Source organism: Triticum urartu, chromosome 4A (genome assembly GCF_056163025.1).
Source record: "Triticum urartu cultivar PI428250 chromosome 4A, HENAU_Tu73, whole genome shotgun sequence".
Taxonomy (NCBI): Eukaryota; Viridiplantae; Streptophyta; class Magnoliopsida; order Poales; family Poaceae; genus Triticum; species Triticum urartu.
Window position 1 is genome coordinate 185,107,953 of NC_141876.1, and position 25,762 is coordinate 185,133,714.

General features: G+C 44.7%; 1 protein-coding gene across 1 annotated transcript; it reads left to right on the forward strand.

Moving 5' to 3' along the window:
- Positions 1-2,570: 2,570 nt before the first annotated feature.
- On the forward strand, positions 2,571-4,704 carry LOC147975319 (uncharacterized). Its single transcript, XM_087520366.1, has 2 exons — positions 2,571-3,147; positions 4,667-4,704. The coding sequence occupies exons 1-2, from the start codon at positions 2,571-2,573 to the stop codon at positions 4,702-4,704; spliced, it is 615 nt and encodes a 204-aa protein (XP_087376492.1).
- Positions 4,705-25,762: the final 21,058 nt, after the last annotated feature.

Here is a 25,762-nt window from a genome sequence, read left to right on the forward strand (position 1 = left end):
ATGCACAGTGCTCAAGTGTAATAAGTCTTCAGATCACACAGACAGGAAGACTTAAGTGATGACCAATTCTCTCTGGCTCTGGTGGTTAGGGCTTTATCCTAGCAAGGAATTCTCTCTCTCAAAGGCTTCGAGGTGGGTTGCTCTCAAACGACAAAAGTCGTACTCTCAATCTGAGCAGCTAACCGTTTATGGTTGTAGGGGGTGGGCTATTTATAGCCACTTGGCAACCCGACCTGATTTGTCCGAAATGACCCTGGGTCACTAAGGAACTGACACGTGTCCCAACGGCCAGATTTCAAACTCACATGGCAACTTTACTTGGGCTACAAGCAAAGCTGACTTGTCCGGCTCTGGACAAGATTCGCTCTCATTGTCTTCACTCGAAGACATAGGTTTTTGGTTTAGGCATCACTTCAGTCATTCTGACTGGTTCTCCTGGACCCCACTTAACAGTACGGTGGTTCCTATGACTCAACACAGAAGAAAAAGAACTACGAAAGATCTAAGTCTTCGAGCTCCATAGGCTTCATATCGTGTCTTCTTTTGTCACAGTCTTCAATGTGAATATCTTCATATACCACCTTTGACTTCAATGTCTTCATACATTTTTAGGGGTCATCTCTGGTAGTAAAACCGAATCAATGAGGGACTTCTACCTGTGTTATCCTGCAATTCTCACAAACACATTAGTCCCTCAACTAGGTTTGTCGTCTATACTCCAAAACCAACTAGGGGTGGCACTAGATGCACTTACACGGCACGGCTCCGTCCAGTCAACGCCGTTTGACAGTAAGCGGCGCTAGATTTTGGACAAGTCTTGCCCCTCGGTCGACCTAACCAGCTCACACTCTCTCGTTCCCCACTGTCTCTCTTTCTCTCTCACCAACCCTAGCTCGCTCGGCGGCGGTGAAACCCGCACCGCCAGATCCATTGGCAGGCGATGGGGGAGACCGGAGAAAGCGTCGGCGGACGCGGCCGCCGCCATAGGGACACCAGATCCTCACTTCAGCGCGGAGGCGGCGGTGCTACTGGAGCCAATTGCGACAAGGGCAGCGGATCTGCATGGGAGAGCGTAGAAGGCGATGCTGGCGGCACCCACGGCGACAAGGGTAGCGGATCTGCATGGGAGTGCGGACAAGGCGACGCTGGCGGCACCCACAGTGAGCGGATCTGCACGGGAGTGCGGACAAGGCGGCGCTGGCGGCACCCACGGCGACAAGGGCAGCGGATCTTGACGGGAGCGCAGACAAGGCGACGCTGGTGGCGCCCACGGCTACAAGGGCAGCGGATCTGCACGGGAGCGCGGACAAGGCGGCACCGACGGTGACAAGGGCAACGGATTTGCATGGGAAATTCCTGCGGGGTAAGTATTAGACCTAGATTTGCTCGTGTTTACTGCTGTAGGCTTGATTCAACGATGCTTTAGACTAGGTTTTGTTCGTTTTTTCATGGGAGATGGCATGTTTTTATCGTAGGATGAATCCAGCGACCACGTTGTATCTATCTATTAGAATGGAGACCACTGTTCTTGTTTCTGCGGGTACTAAAGGAAAAGATTATGGCTTCACTTTTCCATTGTTTGTGGACAACACTACTTCATACCAGGATTTTAGGGCTGCCATTTGTGCTAAGTATCCATGGGGATTGTTTGATGTTGTTGAGATGAGATATTGGGATAGTAGTAACCTTTGTTGGGTCCCTGTACAGTGTGATTCAGAGTTAGGTGTGATGTTTGCAAGTAATGCACAAACTATGTCATGCAACTTGGAAATCACAGTGATACAGAGAACTACAGCACAAAGGTTTGAAAACCCATCAACTTCTAGGCCCTCTACATCTAGGCCATCTTGTTTTTAATCCCATTGCTGGAGGGACAAGGGCTAGAACTAGGGCTAGGAGTAGAAGTAGGGAAGCAAGTGACACCTCTACTGCTCCTGGAACTCCTAGTGTTAATGAAAGTCGGGAACAAGCAAACAAAATAGGTGATCCAGTTGTGGAGGAGGAATTGCCTGATGCACCAGGTCTAGAGGATGAGATACTTTATCCTACATATGTTCAACACAAAAATGAAGAAGAAAAGGCTGACAAAGACTATATCCCTGCAGAATTTTCAGATACAGATGCTGATGAGATGCAAGAGGATCATGAAATGGGAGCTTTTGAAGAAGCAGATGAGGACAGACCTGTCATGATGTATGACAGGGAAAATCCATCTATTGAGGAAGGTGTGGTCTTCCCTTCTGCAGTTGATTGCAGAAATGCAGTTGCAACCTACTCAATCAAAGCTGAAACTGAGTTCTCTATTCTGAAAAGTGACCCAACTAGGTTTATTGTCAAATGTTCTTATGACAGGTGTAAATGGAGGCTACATGCATCTTTAATGAGGAGGAGCACAATGTTTCAGGTATTAAATGTTGTGATCTCTGTAATGTGTTATATTTTCTACACTCACTACTGTTATATGTACTTACTATTTGCTGTGCTGTTTTGTTTCAGATTAAAGTGAACCTGGATCAGACAGATCTCAGAGATTGAGAGCTGCAAAAAGGAGGTGGCTTGTAGATGTATCTATGGCCTGGATCAGACAAAATCCATCTATTGGTCCTAAGGAAATTCAGATGAAGTTGCTAGAGAAGTATGGTGTGGAGGTGCCATATGACAGGTGCTACAATGGCAAAGAGATGGCACTGGACAAAATATATGGCAAGTATAGTGATAGTTTCCAACTTCTTTATTCTTTCAAAGCTGTAGTGGAGAGGGCAGAAATTGACAGGCACACAGTTGAGTACCAGATTAAAGGCAAGAAGTATTACAAGGAGTGTTTTATAAGAGTGTTTGTTTGCTTCAAAGCTTGTCAGATGGGTTTTCTGGAGGGGTGCAGGACATACTTGGCTGTAGATGCTGCAGCATTGAATGGTAAGTTTAGAGGGCAGCTTGTAGCAGCTTGTGCACTGGATGGCCACAACTGGTTGTTTCCAGTTGCTTATGGTGTTCTAGAAGTGGAGTCTACTGAGAGTTGGACATGGTTTTTCACAAACCTGATGAAAATGGTAGGTCATCCAGAAGGTTTAGTGATACATACTGATGCTTGCAAGGGATTGGAAACATCAGTTGATGATGTGTACCCTGGAGTGGAACATAGAGAGTGTATGAGACACTTGGCTCAGAATTTCAGTAAGAAATTTAAGGGAAAGTTCTTTGATGATAAATTATGGCCTTGTTCACTAACCTATAGTATCAAGAAGCATAATTATCATCTGAACTAGCTCAAAAGCAGACCCAAAGTTAAGGAATATCTGGAGGAGCACCACACAAAAATTTGGGCAAGAGTAGAGTTCAATGAGATGTGCAAGGTTGACTATGTGAACAACAACCTTGCTGAATCATTCAACTCAAGAATCAGGAAATACAAGAGTCTTCACATAGTTGACCTGCTAGACAAGATTAGGCAATACATCATGGAGAAATTTGACTTAAGAAACAGAATTGCCACTGGCCATTTCATTGGGCACAACATCATACCAGCAATAATGAAGGTTTTGATGGAGAAGACAAAAGGTTTGGAGATGAGTATAGTTAGGAGAAGCCCAACAGAGGCTGACGTGACTGCTATAGACAGAGAGAAAAGAGAATGGAGGTACCCTGTTGACATAGAGAAGTGGTCTTGTAGTTGTAGGCAGTGGCAGATCACTGGTAAACCCTGCATCCATGCCCTTTTTTCATCACTGCTCTAAGAGGTGAAGCTGGTGGAATAGATCAGTATGTCCACAAATATTACTCAGTTGAGATGTTTAGAGCAACTTATGTTGACAATCTACCAGCTCTAGAAGGCAAACAATAGTGGGACTGTGTAGATCCAAGATTCAAGCTATGTGCTCCTGTTCAGAATAGACCACCAAGAAGACCAAGAAAGCAGAGGATAAGATCTACGAGTGAAGGAAAGGGTCTTGGTCCTAGGAAGTATAAGTGCAAGAGATGTGGAAGATGTGGACACAAAACCAAAGGCTGCAAAGAATCTGTTGATCCAACCTTTGGAGAAGAAGAACATTAGGGAGCAGATAATGCACATGATCATCCAATAGGTAATGAGCCAGCAGAAGCAGAAGTACAAGATGAGGTGGAGGAGGATGAAGAGCCATAAGTTGATGTTCTTTAGCAGCAGATGCCACCACCAAAGGAAACCTCACATGAGGCATCTACACAAGCTAGTGTAGTGAGGTGTGTGCCAGCAACTTGTTTCAGTTTTATATTGCCCTTGTTTCAGTTTTCATTAGTTCATATCTTAAAAATTGTGTTATGCTTGAACTTGTTTTAGTCCTAGAAAGAATTATAAAAGAGGAGCGGAGAGGGGAGCTTCTCCAAGGTGTTGCAAGCAGAAGACAAATGGACCAACACCTACATTTTGCTCAGTTACTGGAAGCAGTGTTGACAGCAAGGGTGTCTCTCTAGCCAAAAAAGCAGCAACAGCAGTTGAAGGCCCACCCACTGCCCCCAATCCAGCTAAGAACACTAGAAGCAAGGCAAAGCTGGCTCTAAACCCAGCCAAGAACACCAGGAGCAAGAAACTTAAGTTTTAGTCCTGTTACTTCAGTTTTATGTTTGAAATTGTTATGCACTTGATGTTGTTACTATGTGCACTGTGATACCAGTACTTTTATGTTCTTAGTGCTTTATGCACTTGATGTTGTTGTCTATGCGCTGTGATGATCAACTTCTTAATGCTTTATGCACTAGTTATGCCCAGTGTTTGGTACATGTGTGATGATCAACTTCTTATTCTTAATTCTTTGCGCTCACTGTGGTGTTTAATAAGTTGGGATTGTTGTTGATCTACTTTGGCATAGTTTTGTCATCGACGTCGTCGACGACAAAACCTTCATCTACCTTTGGCATAGTTTTGTCATCGACGTCGTCGACGACAAAACCTACATCTACCTTCGACATAGTTATGTCATCGACGTCGTCGACGACAAAACCTTCATCTACCTTTGGCATAGTTTTGTCATCGACGTCGTCGACGATAAAACCTACATCTACCTTTGGCATAGTTTTTTCATCGACGTCGTTGACGACAAAACCTACATCTACCTTTGCATACATCTGAAGCAACATCTGATTTGCATCCATCCACACCATCATCTAGTTTGCATAGACAAAATAGCATGTTCATCTTGACCACGACAATGCATCATCGTCTTCAAATACATCAAACTAGGTTGTACCATTCAGTCAACAAGCACAAACTGATACAACTACAACATGAACAACATTACAACACAAATTCCTACAAACAATAATGCTAAAAGAAGCATCATCTCATCTCTTCCTCTCAGCTTCTTCTTCAAAACATGATTCTTTCTTGACAGCTCCATGTTTTCCTTCTTCAACTTGTGACATTTGATCCAACTCTGTTCTACCTCTGCGTGCAGGTCTTCAAAAGCCAGGGCAACACGTAATGGAGGAGGAGGATCAAACCACACCACCCAGTCACACTCCTGTGGTAACTGATTGCACATCACATTTACCAAAAATTAGATTTTTCATAAACAAGAACTAAAACATGCTCAAATTCACAATCTCTTACGTCTAATGGACACCCTAAAAACCGACGGCCAGTGCTTGCCCCTCCCCAGGAAACACGGCGGGCTAGAACAAGGCCGTGACCAGGGCAACGATGCTTTGAACGATACTCCAACCCATAGTAGGTGTCATCGGGAAGATAGAACTCGGAGACGAGCTGCACAATCCCGACCCCATCAACCTAAACCAAATGGAAGGGAAGGAAGGTCAAAATTTCGCACAAATCTCACAAACCCTAGAAACCCCAGAACAAGTTGGGGGTGGTGGAGCCACACAAGCTCATGTTCACTTACCTCACCGGCCGCCTGCGAGTAGTTGGACGAGCCCGAGCTCGCCGTGCTGCGCCGCTCCATCTTCTTCCTCATCGGGCCTCGCGTCGCTGGCTCCGCTCCTCTGTTTTCTTCAGCGCGAACTCACTATGGATGAAAGGGTACTAAGTGTAGCACCGACAGGGGCAAAAATGTCCAAAATCTAGCGCCGATTGCGGTCAAACGGCGCTGACTGGACGGAGCCGTGCCAGAAGGGCAAAAGCACAAGACAAGCAAACTGAGTTGGGAAAGACCGCGTGTTTTCCAAAAGTAGGGGCAATCCTGATGAGTGGTACCCAACTAAGGGTATAAAACCGATTATCCCAAACAAGAATTGCCATTTCTTCAAACAAAATCACAGCTGGGGTGCCCACTCAGCTGATCGTATTGGCGAAAGAAGGAATTACAAAAACATAGTGCACAAGAGATAAAAAAGAATAACATGGCATGGGTTCCCAAGAGGAGCAGTCAAAATAAAAATGATGTGCAACCTTCTATTGCAACAAGTGTTATAAAAGTGAAGAAAGAGAAGGATGGAAACCAGAAACAATTAAGCTGAAGGTTTGCATCACCCCATCAAAATCTTCGGTTAGCACATCATCCATGTTTTTCAACAATACCATTGTTGCCTTTGCCATGGAATTCATCATCAGGTATGATAAATTACCCTCCCTGGGTTTATTTTGATCCATGGAAGCGACATAATTTTCTGCATCATGAGAGGGTATTACCAAATCCCTATACAATTTATTAGCTACATTTTTTCTTGCTAATCCAAAGGGCCGAAATATTTGGTTGCTATTTCATTTGTTTATTTCGACTATACATGATTTGGTGAATGAATTCTACATGGACCTCATGGTAATGGCCGATACTTATCTATTGCCCTAAGAATATATGTAAGAATGGCCGGTGTGTTGCTCTTACACCGTCCTTAGTTTGAGTAGAGATTGAGATAAGTGCTTCCAAAGGAATTTGTCACATTGATGCCATTGAGGATATTATGCATAGAACAATTCACCAAAATTGCAAAGTGAACTTATGCTTTGATTGGGTGTGCTTTCGCTTGTTAGTTTTTAGAAATTACGTAAGGCCAAATCACGGTTGATTTTGTTATTGAGCATCATATTGACATCATGCATAGTATTGATTTTAGCTTGATATCTTTAGTGCCATGGAGATTATATATTGATGGTTAAATTTGTAGCAATGGCCAAGGTGTTGGTGTTGTTTATATATCTCCTTATGGTGCTATTTTGTGAAGCCTCATGCCGCTTAAAATATTTTTGCATAATGATCAAAGCCGAATATGCATTGTCATTCGGATTGGAGCTTTGCCTTGTTATAGGTGCTATACATATTTAGGCTTCCGGTAATTCGTTATTAGTAGTGCAACAAATATCCAAGGGTTACCAATGTTTTGACGAATCACTTATAGTTTATCTTTTGGTATGTCTAGATGCAAGATTTACCTTGGTTGCTTTAAAATTGTTCATATATCTAGACATGATAATTCGAAAGAGTTGGCACAGCAAGCATCCGGCTGCTATGTTAACCATGGTGTATTGCATTTCTATCAATAGCCGATGCTAGGTCTTGTCAACATAGGTAAGGCCGAATCGAAGCCCATCGATTCGGCCACTAACGAAACTTTTATGTAGACGAAGTAAGGATTGAAGGAAGTTCATTCTTGATTATCTGCAAAATCCTAGCGAAAGGGAGAACAACATGGTTCGGAGGATGGTTTTGGTCTATGGAACCTTATTACCGGATTGTTATAGAAGCTGAGAAGTTTTCACCCAAGTTTGCCTCAAGAGGTTCAAACAACCAATGGCCCATATATACTTATCGTCCTAAGAACATGCAAAATGGCCGATGGAGTGGTGATATCGTCCTTAGAAAAACCATCATGCAAGTTATTTTTCGGCACACAAGTTTGCCGAAAAACAGGGGGGCATGTGCTGACACCAGATTTTGACACGGCCAAGAACTTAATTAAGATGGCCTCAAATGGAGAAGTGCTCAAAGTGAGAAAGTTTTATATCGTGAAAAGGAGAAACTTTCATATTTGGGCCATAGCCATCCGGTCTCATCTCTAAGGCCAAAGTTGTGTTTGAAGTACTCAGATTTTATATTCATAACACTATTCAGCTGATTACGCCCTGATGATGGCCTCGTATGAGAAATCTTTCTACACAGATTGTCTTCGTCTCGTCGAGGCGATCGATTTCGATATACAAAACGTCTAAATCGGAGTTCGTATGCAAAAGTTAGAGCCCAAACAGTGTGCTGCATAAGTTTGCCCCGGAAGTTCTGGGCAAAACTTCCGGTGAGGTTCCGGGTTAAACCGAAAGTTCGCACGCGGTGCACCCCGAAAACTAGAATTTTAACATTGTTTGCAGATTTGTGGGGCCTATTTCGACATCAAGATGACCTCGAATGAAAAAGTGATCAACGGAAGAGTTTTTCTCCCTTCCAAGTTCATCCGAAGTAGTATGCCATTTGCAGATTTAGTGCAAGAGGGCTACTTGATACAATTTCAATCCGGAAGTTCCGGGCCAGACCGGAAGTTCCGGCCCTCGTAGTCCGAGTTAGGGTAACTTTTGATGATTTGGACGTGATTTGAGTCCTTTTCTTGTACGGGAAGTCCAGCCGCCTCATATATATGTAAGGGGTGACGGCCGATTGAACAACACGCAATCGATCAAATCATATACCACTTTTTACCTTTACCTTTATCTCTCTCCTTTGTTCTTCTTCCTCGTTCTTCCTTCGTTCTTCGTTTGCAGGGCGGCTAACCTCGAGGCCCTAGGGGCGGTCAGGCCGACCTAGGGCAGCTCATAGCCGCTGCGCACCCTGACGGGGTCCCTCCCGGGCATGTGGGGTTTCGGGTCCTTAAAAGCACCCGCCGGATTGCTTGAGTACTGCGCTTCCGGACGGGTCTCCTTCGACGTGAGCTGCGGTGAATCACCCTCGGCGTTGGAGGTACAGAGTGACGTGTTCGTGTGCGAACAGATAGAAGTGATTTCGACGGTATGGTCATCTTGCCGGCAATGTTGTCAGAGTTGACAAAAGTTTGATCCTCATAAGCATACTCAACAGGTTCCTCGATCACGTACTCGTCTCCCGGCTCTACCCAAGGCAATAACACAAGCAAAGGAACCAACAATCAATCATGATGTAATGGACAATCAACATGATGCAAAACATGGCATGACATGCAGGATGTGATATGCAATGCTTATGCGTGCTCCGGAAGGAAAAAGATGAACAAGGCATCAACTTGGCAAACCAAGTGTGCCGCTATAAAGATGAGATGATTTCGGTCGAAATCGATATAGAGAACACCAGAAACGGACGCGCGGTTTGCAAATTGCAAGCACAACAATAATGGCACAATTCTGGGATTAACAGCACGATGCCATCTAGAATGCAACAAGAAACTAAGCTACTGCACTCCAACATAGCAACAAAGCACATGGCAGTGATCTACTCAAGATGCTTGACAAAAGATGAACACTGAGCCACGGCTAAATCACACAAGAGCAGGTCCAAACAAGCATGGCAAAAGTGCAAAAGATATCAGCTTCACAGACTTAGTGAAAATACTAACATGCCAGGAATTAACATCAGAAAGCCATGTTTACGGCAAGGAAACAACATGCTACAGGAACATATCATAGAAAACAAAGGCATGACATGAATCAACTAAATGCATAGAACAAAAGTCCCTTACTGATCATGACCAAAAAGGCACAGAAGATATGATGGCACCCATGTAAACATAGCAAGTTTTATCAACAGTTTTAGACTTGGCAGAAAACAGAGCATGGCATAAACAGAGTTATGAAGGCATCTTTGCGAGCTCGATTCACTCAGCACAAGGCATTGCATGACAAAACAAGCATAGCATCAGCAAGAAGACATGTTCATGAAACTAACCATGGCAAGAGAATGTTCATAGCATACATGGATCAACTACAACAACCATGGCAAAATTGATTAACATGTAAACAATCTGCCAAAAACATTTTATAGCAAAAGTAGGGCAAGATTAAGACATGCTAGGGCACTCCATAATTACAAATAGCGGCATGGAGGGATAGAGCACAACCATATGTCCAAATCATCCTTACTGAAGCAACTCAAAGCAAGCATGGATCTCACTCTAGCATCATGGTTACATGGCATAAAAATAACAGCAGAACAAGGACTTAGTAAAATTCCAAGTCCCTGAAATCTGCAATATCACGAAGGCTACTTTGCATGCTTGTTCTAGTCACCACATTGATCAAAAAAATACATGGCAAACACCTTTGTAAATATGGCATGGCATAGACTAAAACACATGTAGAGCTCACACCCATATGCAGCACACAACAAATGTGGGAAAAATGACAAATCACCCTAAACTGATAAGTAACAACACCTAACAATTTATAGCACTCTTGCATCAGTGATTTGGGCATCAAGATGGACTCAACCAAGCATGGGACAATGGAAAGAAATGAAGAACACATCATGATGAACATTTTGATATATCATGCGCATGAAACGGAGCTACAGTCACAGAGTTATGATGCGTTGAACAGAGCAATAAAATATGAGGGGGAAAAGACTTGGTGGAAATTTTACCCCGCGAAACAAATCTAGGGTTTGTCCGCACGGGAAACGAGGCTCGCTGGAGTTCGTCCTCGCGGTGGCCGGAGTGGAGATGGGGTCGTCGGAGCGCTCTGGGCCTCGCCGGAGACGCGGATCCGGCCGGCGATGGTCGGAGGAGGCACGGGACGGGCGCCGGCGACGGGGAGCAGAGGAGATGGCGGTGGAAGAGCGCGTCGCCGGTGGAGGAGGCATACTGCGGCCAGCGGAGACAGGCTGCGGAGGGCGACGCAGCGCGGAGGCGTACGGCGGAGGGGCGGCGCGCGTCGCGGCGAAAGCGGCGAAGCCTGGCGGCGGCGTTCGGCGCGGGGCGCGCGGGCGGGTTCGGGCCGGGGAAGCCGGTGGCGGGCCTGAGCGGGCCGTGGCGGGGCGCGGGCAGCGCTGCCACGTGGCAGGGCCCCGTTGTCTGCGGGCGACGGCGACGATCTATCCGGCGCGGAAAGGGGAGAGGTGGCTAGGGTTGGACCCAAAATTTGGAGAGGGTTGCACATACATATAGGTAGGAGGAGGTAGGACTATCCAAATGGGGTGTAGTTTTCGCCCACGCGATCGTGATCCAACAGCGGAGGACATGGAAGGGGTTTGGATGAGTTATTGGGACGTTTTGGAGGGGTGTTGGGCTGCAACACACACGAGGCCATTGCGGTTCCCCGGTTAACCCTTGGAGTATCAAACAGACTCCAAATGGCACGAAATTTGACAGGCGGTCTACCAGTAGTGTACCAAGGCCACTTGGCAAATCTCGGTCCATTCCGAGAATGTTTAGCACCCGCTCACGAAAATAGACAAAAGGGGAACACCGGCGCACGTGGGAGTGTCAGATTGCAAAATGGACAATGGAGAAAATGTTCGGATGCATGAGACGAACACGCATGCAAATGCGATGCACATGATGACATGATATGAAATGCATGACATGAACCAAATGCAAAAATGGAAGACAAAAACCGAACCAAGAAGGGAATCTCCTATCGCATCTCTGGGAAAAGGCAAGAGTCGGAGTTACAAATATGGAAAGTTGTATCTGGGGCGTCACAACACTCCACCACTACGAGAGGATCTCGTCCCGAGATCTAGGATGGCACCGGAGGGAAAACGGAAGAGGAAGAGAAAGAGGTGAAACTAAGTTGCTTCTTTGACAAACGAGTGAAACCAAAGAACCTTGATAAGTTAACCAATTTCGAGAAAAGTATAAAACGGAGATGAAAAAAGTTGAAAACACTTCGTTATAAAAGAGGAACAAGGAAGAACAAATTCGGACAGCACTCCAGTTGAAAAGAGATGCAAGACTTGATAAGATGAAAAGAACTTGAGAAGAGGACAAAACACTCCGGTTAAATGGATAAGCACGAAAAGAACACGATCCTCACAACTCGAGATGATGAGAGGAGAGAGCAACATCACAATGCCTCCAGAAGAAGAATAGAATATAAATCAATGGAAAAAAAGAAAGAATGGAGAAGAAAATGCCAACTTCTGCCACAAAAGAGCTTGAAAAGGCAACCGTAGGAGAAGGGTCAAACGGAGTTGTTGGAAAACCAACAACGAAAAGAGTAAGCTTGTTGTGGGCTTATGAAAAACTTCTCAAAATTACGACAAAATTCTGCCACTATGGAAACAAAAGATTGGATTGATATGAACAAGAACACGAGCAACTTATCTCACCGGGAGGATAAATGAAGAACTTGGGTCATTTATAAGCACCATCAATAGCAATAATCCTTAGGGAAAGCTTTAGGTGAAATATAACCCAAGATAACTCCAACAAAGCGATTTATGGATTGAGAAGAGCTCATGCTCGAAGAAATTGATGGGTTTAACTTCTCGTTGTTGACAATTTTTGAATCATGAAACACGAACTCAAATTGTCACGAATGGCATAACACCACCTCAAAAGATAAGAAAGGAAGAACTGCACTTCGGAATGCAAGATGAAGAATACTTGAGCTCCTCTGAAAATAATCTTGATGCACATTTCGAGAAGGAATTAAATCCTTGATGAGCCATCATGTAGAGCCTCCATGAAGAACTCCGGTAAAAAAAGGATAACGAGAAAAAGAGGAGTTGAAAACACAAGGGGAAGCCTTGCGATGATTTAGATGCAGCTTCGCGATGAGATAATGCAAAAGACCTAGAACTCCGGAAAAGAAAGATGAACAAATGAAATCAAGAATTTGATGAACCTCCAGAAATTAGGAAATCACTTGGATGAAACAAGAATAAGAATTACATTATGCATATCCTTCATCGATTAAATTGATGACAAGCAACGGATTTGGCATACTACTTATTCTCGTTGAAAGGATTAAGATAGATATAGCGCCAACTTGGGAAGATCTTCCACGAACCACCGGTAGGATTGAAACAACAAATAAATTGATATGATAAACGAAGGAAGAAGAATCTTGGAAGAACCACCATAAGAATTAAAAATGATGGTAGGAAAGGCACAATTCACCGGGAAGAATTTGAAACTAATGGAGATACTTGAGGGAAATTAGATAGAAGAGAACGAAGAGATCCCGAGCTGATTAGCGGATATTTGAATGATGCATCGGTAAGATTTTGGAGAACAATAGCTGAAAGCCGAGGATGAATAAACCCGAAATGATGGCCTTTGGAGAATCAAACTGAAAAGAATCTTGAATTTGCTCCGGATAGGTTAAAAGAATTTTCACAATCAAAAACAATTATGAGAGGATGGCATCAAGCTTGAACTACGCATCTTCGAGAGAACAGATATGATTGAGGAGAAACTCTTCTTCGGTCTTCAAATCCAAGAATGATGACGAGAACACCATCAAGAATTGTTTAGACACACCGGGAGAGTCAAAAGCTAATAGGTTGAGCCAACGATGAAAAGAATTTGACCGATCTTGGAGAAATACATATGACTGATGATAATTCATTCTTACATCAAACTTCGAGAAGAATTTGAGAGTAACCCCGGGAAAATAGAAGAGTCAGGTAACATCCTGGGAAAAGACCTGTGGGTTAGGGCCAACTCAAAAGGAAACACCGTTGAACGATTCAAGAGAGAGATTGCGCCATATGAATTTAATGGCCTCAATGAGATAACAACCTCGAAATAGGTTGAACGGATCTAGGAATGGAAACTTGAATCTTCTGGGATATCTTTAGCACTCCGGAACAAATGAATAGCGGGAGGTGGATTATTAAGAGATGCATCGACATGAGAAAACACTTGAAACCAGGAAAGGCATATGACCAACACCAAAAGCTTGAATTGAATCCACCGGAGAAGAAAAGAATGAATAATGATGAACTTGAGGAGCCATTAGTATCTTCCTGAGAATCACCGGATAAGAACATTGACGGAAAAGAATGGAGAGACTTCAGATCCGTAAGAAAGATACTTGATTCGGAAATCTGAGTCCTTGAAGAAAAGGGTGGGAAAGCAAAGGCAACTTGGGCAGATGGAACAAACACCATTGAGAGAAATGAGAGGTGATCTTGCAAATGAAAAAAAAGATAGGATCATCTTGAAGAGAAACACATCGGTTGGAAAGAATTGACATGACAATCCTGATGATCTAGAAGGGTAGCACTCCCATAGAAATATGAGAACACCATTTCGAAAAGGTATGGGATCAACACTTGACTTCGAAGGAACTCGAATACCACAATCAAAATAAAAACAGAGGATTGACATGCAAAATAAGCCTGAAACAAACATATGATAGATCCCATATCGTATCATGTGTCTGTTGGAAAGATATTCTTGGAGCTAGTTGAATTCCCACTTATCAACTCCTGAAACTTTCCAGTTATGCAATCAGGTGTTGGGGATATAGGGGAAGCATAATATCTCACCCAAAACTAGCAAATCCTACATCCAGCTGTATCCATCCTTCAACACATAACCAAGAAACCTTCGGAAATCATTTACCTCATCCTTCGAAAAGCATCCGTTATACAATTTATGGCAATACTCCCAAACTCCCGCCCCAGTACTGGGTGGCGTCGAGGTTATCTCACCAACAACAGCATAAAAGAGATTTTTGATGTCGGCGAACTCAGGTATTCCAGAACTGCAATGATAAAAATGTGACGACAACAGCTCGGAGCTCAACTCCCCGGGACACTACCACAAACCCTAAATGCCAAGAGGCACCAAGAACAATGTTCTCGTCACAAGAATATCAGAACGATTCCAAGATACCCGCTGATCCTGAAAAAAAATCATGAAATTTGAGGAGAGAAGAGTCAAAACTCTACGTCAGGAGGCCTCACCAGAGCGATGAAGGGACCGAGGAGTAAAAAGAATCCTACTCTCCGATATATATAATCCTAAGACACAAAACATTTTGTTCTAGACTTAACAACGTCAGCGATTCGATCAAGCAGGGGGCTCCTAAGTCGGGGATGGCTCTGATTACCAACTTGTAACACCCAAGATGCGGCTATATCTCCCACGTGTTGGAGGATGACTTAGAGGCATAACCGCATGGTAGGCATGTCGCAAGAGGGGTAATCTTTACACATCCCATGTACTGAATAAGAAAGGGATAAAGAGTCGGCTTACAATCCCCACTTCACAAAATACATAAATATAAGTTAAACATACAACATCTAGAGTACAATCAAGGTCCGACTACGGAACCAAAATAAAAGAAAGACAACCCCAAATGCTAGATCCCCGATCGCCCCAACTGGGCTCCACTACTGATCAACTGAAAAAGACACTAAACAACGATCAAGATCTTCATCGAGCTCCCACTTGAGCTCGGTTGTGTCATCTGCACTGGTATCATCGGCACCTACAACTGTTTGGAAGTATCTGTGAGCCACGAGGACACAACAATCTCACACCCGCGAGAAAAAGACTATTTAAGCTTATGGGTAGGAAAGGGTAGTGAGGTGGAGCTGCAGCAAGCACTAGCATATATGGTGGCTAACTTACGGAAATAAGAGCGAGAAGAGAAGCAATGCAACAGTCGTGAACTAGAAGTGATCAAGAAGTGATCTCGAAACTACTTACGTTCAAGCATACACAAGAATCGTGTTCACTTCCCGGACTCCGCCGAGAAGAGACCATCATGGCTACACACACGGTTGATGCATTTTAATTAAGTTAAGTGTCAAGTTCTCTACAACCGGATATTAACAAATTCCCATCTGCCACATAACCGCGGGCATGACTTCAAAAGTTCAAACCCTGCAGGGGTGTCCCAACTTAGCCCATAACAAGCTCTCACGGTCAACGAAGGATATTCCTTCTCCCGGGAAGACCCAATCAGTCTCGGAATCCCGATTACAAGACATTTCAACAATGGTAAAACAAGACTAGCAAGACAACCCGATGCGCCGACATCCCGACAGGAGCTGCACATATCTCGTGCTCAGGGCAACACTGGATGAACACTACATACAGCTAAAACCAGCCCTCAAGTTTCCCCGAGGTGGCGCTGCAAGTGGATCTGTTTTAGAACAACACTTAGAGAAGCACTGGCCCGGGGGGGTTAAATAAAGATGACCCTCGGGCTCCGGAAACCCGAGGGAAAAAGGCTTAGGTTGTTAGGAAAATGTAAAACTAAGGTTGGGCCTTGCTGGAGGAGTTTTATTCAAAGCAAACTGTCAAGGGGTTCCCATAACACCCAACTGTGTAAGGAACGCAAAGTCAAGGAACATAACACCGGTATGACGGAAACTTGGGCGGCAAGAGTGGAACAAAACACCAGGCATAAGGCCGAGCCTTCCACCCTTTACCAAGTGTATAGATGCATTAATAAAACAATAGATATTGTGATATCCCAATATATCCATGTTCCAAACATGGAACCAACTTCAACTTCACTTGCAACTAGCAACGCTATAAGAGGGGCTGAGCAAAAGCGGTAACATAGCAAAACAACGGTTTGTTAGGAAAGGTGGGTTAGAGGATGACATGGCAAAATTGGAGGCATGATATAGCAAGTGGTAGGTATCGCGGCATAGCAAAAGAGCGAGCAACTAGCAAGCAAAGATAGAAGTGATTTCGAGGGTATGGTCATCTTGCCTGCAATGTTGTCAGAGTTAACGAAAGCTTCATCCTCGTAATCGTACTCAATAGGTTCCTCGATCACGTACTCGTCTCCCAGCTCTACCCAAGGCAGGCCAACAAGCAAAGGAACCAACAATCAATCACGATGCAATGCACAATCAACATGATGCAAAACATGGCATGACATGCGGGATGTGATATGCAATGCTTATGCGTGCTCCGGAAGGAAAAAAGATGAACAAGGCATCAACTTGGCAAACCAAGTGTGCCGCTGGAAAGATGAGATGATTTCAGTCAAAATCGATATAGAGAACAGCGGAAACGGACGCACGGTTTGCAAAAGGCAAGCACAACAATAATGGCACAGTTCCGCGATTAACAGCATGATGCCATCTAGAATGCAAGAAGAAACTACGCTACTACACTCTAACATAGAAACAAAGCACATGGAAGTGATCTACTCAAGATGCTTGACAAAAGATGAACACTGAGCCACGGCTAAATCGCGCAAGAGCAGGTTCAAACAAGCATGGCAAAAGTGCAAAAGATATCAGCTTCACAGACTTAGTGAAAATACTAACATGCCAGGAATTAACATCAGGAAGCCATGTTTAGGGCAAGGAAACAACATGCTACAGGAACATATCATAGCAAACAAAGGCATGGCATGAATCAACTAAATGCATAGAACAAAAGTCCCTTACTGATCAAGTTTTATTAACAGTTTCAGACTTAGCAGAAAACAGAGCATGTCATAAACAGAGTTATGAAGGCATCTTTACGAACTCGATTCACTCACCGCAAGGCATTGCATGAGAAAACAAGCATAGCATCAGCAAGTAGACATGTTCATGAAGCTAACCATGGCAAGAGAAAGTTCATAGCATACATGGATCAACTACAACAACCACGGCAAAATTGATTAACATGTAAACAATCTGCTAGGAACATTTTATAGCAAAACTAGAGCAAGATTAAGGATTGCTAGGTTACTCCATAATTGCAAAAGGGGGCATGGAGGGATAGAGAACAACCATATGTCCAAATCATCCTTACTGAAGCAACTCAAAACAAGCATGGATCTCACTCGGCATCGTGGTTACATGGCATAAAAATAACAGCAGAACAAGGACTTAGTAAAATTCTAAGTCCCTGAACTTAGCAATATCACGAAGGCTACTTTGCATGCTTGTTCTAGTCACCACATTCATAAACAAATACATGGCAAACACCTTTGTAAATATGGCATGACATAGAGCAAAACACATGTAGATCTCATGCCTATATGCAGCACACAACAAATGTGGAAAAAATGACAAATCACCCTAAACTGATAAGTAACAGCACCTAACAATTTATAACACTCTTGCATCAGTGATTTGGGCATCAAGATGGACTCAAACAAGCATTGTACAATGGAAAGAAATGAAGAACACATCCTGACGAACATTTTGATATATCGTGCGCATGAAACAGAGCTACGGTCACAAAATTATGATGCGTTGAACAGAGCAATAAAATATGAGGGGGAAAAGACTTAGTGGAAATTTTACCCCGCGAAACAGATCTTGAGTTTGTCCGCACGGGAAACGAGGCTCGCCGGAGTTCGTCCTCGCGGTGGCCGGAGTGGAGACGGGGTCGCCGGAGCGCTCTGGGCCTTGCCGGAGACACGGATCTGGCCGGCGATGGTCGGAGGAGGCGCGGGACGGGCGCCGGTGATGGGGAGCAGAGGAGACGGCGGTGGCGGAGCGCGTCGCCGGTAGGCGGAGACAGGCGCCGGCGGGCGGCGCCGCACGGCGCGCATCGCGGCGGTGGCGTTTGGCCCGGGGCACGCGGGCGGCTTCGGGCAGGGGGGCCGGCGGTGGGCCCGAGTGGGCCGCGGCGGGGTGCGGGCGGCGCTGCCATGTGGCAGGCCCCCATTGGCTACGGGCGATGTCGGTGATCTTTCCGGCGCGGACGGACACATCCGGCGCGGAGAGGGGAGAGGTGGCTAGAGTTGGACCCGGAATTTGGAGTGGGTTGCACATATATATAGGTAGGAGGAGGTAGGAGTGTCCAAATAGGGTGTAGTTTTCTCCCATGTGATCGTGATCTGACGGTGGAGGACATGAAATGGGTTTGGATGAGTTATTGGGCCATTTTGGAGGGGTGTTGGGCTGCACCACACACGAGTCCTTTGCGGTTCCCCGGTTAACCGTTGGAGTATCAAACGTACTCCAAATGACATGAAATTTGACAGGCGGTCTACCGGTAGTGTACCAAGGCCGCTTGGCAAATCTCGATCGGTTCCGAGAACGTTTAGCACACGCTCATGAAAAGAGACAAAAGGGGAACGCCGGTGCACGTGGGAGTGTCGGATTGCAAAACGGACAACGTGGAAAATGCTCGGATGCATGAGACGAACACGCATGCAAATGCGATGAACATGATGACATGATATGAAATGCATGACATGAACAAAATGCAAAACGAAAGACAAAAACCCAACCATGAAGGGAATCTCCTATCGCATCTCCGGGAAAAGGGAAGAGTCGGAGTTACAAATATGGAAAGTTGTATCTGGGGCATTACACACAATTGTTGTGGTGCTCTGAAGTCATATTCCGCGTTAATGTATTCACACTTAGAGTGTGTGTCTTCATTGATTGAAGATATACATTACTTTGTATGTTGCACATCCAAGTCATCAACATGCATAAGAGTTAGGATGTGTGTCCAATTACATGACATTTGAGGATTCTTAGATATTTTGCTCACACCGCACCTTGCAAAACCTTTTCTCGTCCAAGGGCTTTGTGAAGATATCTGCCAATTGCTCTTCAGTGTTGACGTGAATGATATCAATATCTTCCTTCATGACATGACCTCTAAGAAAGTGATGACGGATCTGAATGTGCTTTGTCTTCGAGTGCTGAACTGGATTGTTGGCAATCTTGATGGCGCTTTCATTGTCGCAATAGAGTGGCACATGCTTCAGATGGATACCATTGTCCTTGAGAGTTTGCTTCATCCATAGAATCAGAGCGCAGCAAGATCCAGCAGCAATGTATTCAGATTCAGCAGTGGAGAGGGATACACAGTTCAACTTCTTTGAAGACTAATAGACAAGAGATCGTCCAAGAAAGTGACATGTGCCTGATGTGGACTTGCGGTCAACCTTGTCACTAGTATAATCAGCATCTAAGATTCCAGCTAGTGTTGGGGTGTAAGCCAAATATCGAAGAATTCGCTTCACAGCTAAGTGATGCGATTCCTTTGGTGCCGCTTGGAATCGGGCACTCATGCAACGCTAAGCATTATATCTGGCCTAGATGCGCATAAATAGAGTAAAGAACCAATCATGGAGCGGTATACCTTTTGATCGAACTCTTTACCATTGTTGTCGAGGCCCAGATGACTGTTGGTTGGCATTCGCATCGTGTATCCTTTGCAGTCTTGCATTCCAAACTTCTTCAGGAAATTTTTGAGATAATTTTCTTATGGTATGAAGATGTCGTTGCTCTGCAGACGGATTTGAAGACCAAGGAAGAATTTCAGCTCACCCATCATGGACATGTGATAATGCTCTTGCATCATGTGTCCAAGTTCATCAATATATTTCTTTTCTGTGCAGCCGAAGATAATGTCATCCACATACATTTGGCATACAAACAATTCTCCATCGTATGTCTTCGTGAAGAGTGTGGGGTCCGGGGAACCAGGTTTGAAGCCTTTGCTCTTCAGGAAGTCGTTGAGTGTGTCATACCAAGCACGAGGGGCTTGTTACAAGCCATATAGTGCCTCGTTGAGCTTGTATACCATGTCAGGATGCCTTTGGTATTCAAAACTAGGTGGTTGTGCAACATACACTTCTTTAATTTTTCCATTCAGGAAAGCACTCTTCACTTCCATTTGGTATAGAAGGTTGTTGTGATGGTTGGCATAGGCCAGCAGTATGCGAATGGCTTCAAGCCTAGCCACATGAGCAAAGGTTTCATCAAAGTCAATCCCATCTACTTGACTGTAACCTTGAGCAACGAGACGAGCCTTGTTTCTAACAACTTTACCATGCTCATCTTGTTTGTTGCGGTAGATCCCATTTGGTGCCAATGATATTATGCTTGCGAGGATCAGGATGCTTAACCAGTTCCCACACATTGTTCAGCTCAAACTATTGAAGCTCTTCTTGCATCGCTTGAATCCATTCACATTCCATGAAGGTTTGATCGACTTTCTTGGGTTCGGATATGGAGATAAATGCAAAGTACCCACATAAATTTGCTAGTTGTGTTGCTCTTGAACGAGTGAGTGGACCAGGTGCATTGATGCTATCGATTATCTTCTCAATATGCACTTCATTTGCAGCACGAGGATGATCTGGACGAATACTTTGCTCTTGTTGATCATTGTCTTCATCATCGGCATTGACTTCAGGCTGAGCATTGTCTTCGGGTTGATTAGGTGCAGAAATGATGAGTTCTTCTTCAGCCTGAGCCTCTGAAGGTATGGTTTCTCCAGTACCCATAAGATTGACGGATTCACTCGATGAGACTTCACCTAGCACATTTGGCAGGTGCTCTCTTTGCGAGCCGTTAGTTTCATCGAACCGCACATCCGCAGTTTCAACCACTTTATAGTGAAATAGGTTGAAGACTAAGTTAGTAGCTCATATGAGGTCTTCTTTAGAAGCTTGTGAAGATAGATATTGTTGATGACGTGGCATGAAGTATCAATGGCTTCAGGCCAGAACTTCCTTGGTGTCTTGTACTCATCAAGCATCGTTCGTGCCATCTCAATGAGGGTTCTGTTCTTGCGCTCCATGATGCCATTCTGCTGGGTTGTGTATGGAGCTGAGAACTCATGAGTGATGCCCAATGTATCAAGATAAGTGTCGAAGCCAGTGTTCTTGAATTCTGTGCCATTGTCTGTTCTGATGTGCTTGATCTTGATGCCATAGTTCATCTTGGCACGATTGGCGAATCTTCTGAAGACATCCTGCACTTCATTCTTGTAGAGAATTATGTGCACCCATGTATATCTTCAGTAATCATCAACAATAACGAAGCCATAGAGGCAAGCAATTGTAGTAAGGGTAGAGTAGTGAGTAGGGCCAAATAAGTCCATGTGAAGCAGCTCGAATGGACGGGAAGTCGTCATGATTGTCTTCGAGGGATGCTTCGCCCTAGTCATATTTCCAGCTTCGTAGGCACCACATAGATGATCCTTCTTGAACTTGATGCCCTCGATGCCTACGACATGCTTCGTCTTCGCGAGAGTGTACAAGTTCCTCATGCCGCCATGCCCTAGCCTCCGATGCCAGAGCCAGCACTCTGAAGCTTTTTCTAGAAGACATACGGCCAAATGTGGACCTGCTAGGAAATCTACCATGTACAGATCGTCTTTTCAATACCTGTCGGTGTCAAAACCGGCGGATCTCGGGTAGGGGGTCCCGAACTATGCGTCTAAGGCAGATGGTAACAGGAGGCAGGGGACACGATGTTTTACCCAGGTTCGGGACCTCTTGATGGAGGTAAAACCCTACGTCCTGCTTGATTTATTCTTGATGATATGGGTATTACAAGAGTTGATCTACCACGAGACCGGAGAGGCTAAACCCTAGAAGCCAGCCTATGGTATGATTGTATGTTATCTATCGACTAGCCTGGCCTCGGTTTATATAATGCACCAGAGGCCTAGGATAACAAGAGTCCTAGCCGAATACGCCGGTGGGGAGGAATCCTTGTCTTGATCACCAAGTCTTGTGGAATCTTCCATGTATGCGGTAGTTGTCCGAACTGGCCCATGAGTATACGGCCATGGGAGTCCTCGGCCCAATCTAACAGATCGGGAGACGACGTGGTGAGTACCCCCTAGTCCAGGACACCATCAGTAGCCCCCTGAACCGGTCTTCAAGTTAGGGACGCTCCTCGATTCTTACGAATTGTTCTTCATCTTCAGTTGTTGGTCTTGAAAACTGGTTCAACAAATCTTCTCATCTTCGATCTTGAGGATCACCAAAATGCATTCCACCAGTTTACACGTCGGGTATCCGAGGAGCCCCTTTAAGTTTCCGGCCTTTATCAATGCCTTGTTATTTTTATGCCACACCTCGGGTTTGAAGTTGTTCTCAGGAGGCAGTGTCCTCTTGCATCCGACCTCTAACGCCGGACTGCATTTGAGGTATCTTTTGCAGCCGAGCACCAATGTCGGACTACTTCCGAGCTCCAACGCCGAAATGTATCCGAGCTCCAACGCCGGACTGTGTCCAAGCTCCAACGCCGGACTGTGTCCAAGCTCCAACGCTGGACTATATCCAAGATGTCATAGATCATCTTGGTCCAAAAAAGTTGAAGGAGTTTAGCCGACCTTAATGCTGGAAATGCCCTCTATGGAGCCAGCCACTAGCGCCCGAGCTTTATGCCGGACTGCTTCTGAGGTGGTGCACCACCCCGACTATGGGCTGATTTTTTGTCAATAATTTTGATTGGTGCAATTTATTCTCTGCCGAGATATATAGCCAATAGCCCTCAAGGTGTGTATCGGTCTAAAACCCAAGATTCACCTAAAGGATGACGTAAGACCGCTCATCCCAGTAGCCGCTGAGACTCAGGTTGATTTGCAAAATCGGCCTAAGGATCAAGTCCTAGCTCGAGAGAATACTTCGGCATACAAAAAGCGGCGTGCTCAGTCCTCGAGACTTAGGTTGGGTGCGGCCGACCAACCTGAGGATCATAATCTCCTCGGAAACTGTATTGCACTTAAAATTTTCTGCATTGGACAGGCAATGCAGTAGCCCCCGAGACAGTGGTCGGGTGGCAATACTAGATCAGGGGATCGATGTGCCCCTTTAATATTTGTAAATAATAAGCCCGAAGCCCAGTAGCCCCCGAGCCTTAATGCGGGCATGGGTGGCCGAATTAAGGATCGATATCCATAGTAAAATCACAAATTATGTGTAATGACTCTATGTATCCAAATACTTTACGTCATTAATGCTCAGATCCGCACTGTACAAAACTTTGTTGACCGACCATCGGCTTCCACCTCCTTGGCCAGTAGCCGAGGAGTGTTTGTCCTACTTTATAAAGCCTTTATGAGGGCAAAGATTTATGACAAACAAAGCAATCTGGCCATACGGTTTTATAAACAAAGGTACGCAGAGAGATATGTTATATTACTGTTTAACATAAGAAATGTCTTCCAAAGAAAACAGTCCCACTATCGGTTTCTTTCTTTGGGTTGTCATGCTAAGCATGATCATGAAACCTCATCTCAAATGTAAGAGCAAAATATTGAGGATTTAGTTTGGGAGGCCAGTTACTAGCCCCCGATAGTGTTCGGCGACAGTCGAGGTCAAGCCGTAAACACTTCGGCCAATGTTATGAATGGCCCATCATTTAACACAGTCATCGGATCGCTGACCAGTTTACGCTTATTGTGACAGTCAGTTTTCGGCTTTCTCCACTGAGGTGCTTAATCAAGTGAGCTGGAAGCACAATCGCAGTGGTTCTCCCATTGCACACCTAGCCGAACAAAGCAGAACGTAGGAGGCAAGCGCAGGAGCCGGGCAACCCAACTATTGACCGAAGAGACAATTCGAAACCAATGCATATATAGTGAGATGCGAGAATATTTTTGCCGAATCTATAAAGGTGTCCGGTATTGCACTGTGAGACTTGTGCTGGAAACACACAAATAGTTTAACAGTGCCAAAAAGCTTGGAAAACCAAAAAACGTTAGTAAAAACATGACGTCCGAACAAGATCAAGTGTTCGGTGCCAATCCGAAAATTGGAAGAGAAAGAAAAAATTGTGCTTTTGTCGTGTTTTTACAACGACCAAGAAGAACACACATTTACAGCTCATATATAAATTTTAAGAGCCCCCTAGTGACTTGGGTAAGAATTTTATGTATAATGATTGTATGTACCGAAGTACTTATATCATATTTGTGTTCAACCGAACTTTAAACGCGTCTTAACCGACCGTCGGCTTCTCCCTCTTCGATCAATGACCGAAAAGTGTTATGTACTCCACCTATCGAGAATATCGACAGTGTCTCCGATAACCAGGCAACCAGGCCATAAGGCTGTAACAGACAAAGCACGCTCAGGGAACTTATGCTATATTATAGACGAAGTGTAAGAAGCATCTTCGAAGAAAATAGTACCCCCACCGATACCTTTCTTCGGTGCTCATTATTGCTATGAGACTTGTGCAATAGATTTTTTGTACTCATGAGTTCCGTTGTGTGCCGACCATGATTGAAAACAATAAGAGCGCTATCTTTCGGCTTCACCCAGTCTGAGGTCAGAGCTCGGAGGACCCGGTCGTGACAATCACAGAGGTGCTCCCTTTACTCCCTAGCCTAACAATCGGGAACATAGGGTAAGCACAGGAGCCACGCAACCCAGCTTGCAAATCGCTTAAGTCAATATGGTGCATATTGTGGCGTAATACACGAACAAGGAACGAAGCCGTACAAGTATAATCATATGCAAGAGGAAAAGCTTCATAAAGGAAGCCCCCAAATAAAAGGGGTATTTGAATATGTGTGTCACACACAAAGTTTGGACAAGGAAATTTTTTATAAGCAACTTTTTTTCCAAAAAGGTATAATGCTTGGTCGAACCGAACACAAGTTAAAAATTAAAACTTTGAGCATGAAAGCGACTTAGCTGGTTAATGTGTTCGGCATTGATGACGCAGTCCGAGCTTGATGCGGGACAAGGTTCCATCCCCCAAGCTGGTCCCGAGGTGGCGGAGCGAAGAGCTCGACACGCCGAAGTGGTGACATAGCACGGTCAATGCAGACCGGCAGAGTGACGACGAAGTCCCCGGATCATTTTCCTGTGCACAAAAAATAGTGCAAACCGAAGATAATAGTAATAATAATAATTAAAAAATTGTTGCATAGTAAATAATTTATGCAAAGTGAGTAATAAAAGAAATATGGCCTGGCACCGAAGTCAATGTCGATGCAGGGCGTCAGCGTGATGCGGTAAAGGCGTGGCAAAACCTGAATTCACAGGTCGGTCCGAGTTCCGGATGCGGCGTTCGCCGGACTATGTACGGAAACTGACCGAACCACCACGCGACCGTCGTTAATGCAGCCATCATTTGATAGACCTGTGTATAGATGATGGACAAATCAGAGTAATAATTCTTTGGGAAAAATGAACCCAAATAAGCAAAAAATACTAGGATTAATAGCACCTGGTTTATTTGTTGTA

What these genes read in the sequence shown, in the direction of transcription:
- LOC147975319 (XM_087520366.1), top strand. Translation starts at nt 2,571, where the DNA reads ATGGCCTGGATCAGACAAAATCCATCTATTGGTCCTAAGGAAATTCAG. An exon ending in TGGAGTGGAACATAGAGAGT is followed by an intron (nt 3,148 to 4,666) that starts GTATGAGACACT and finishes TTATGTTCTTAG; the next exon opens with TGCTTTATGCACTTGATGTT.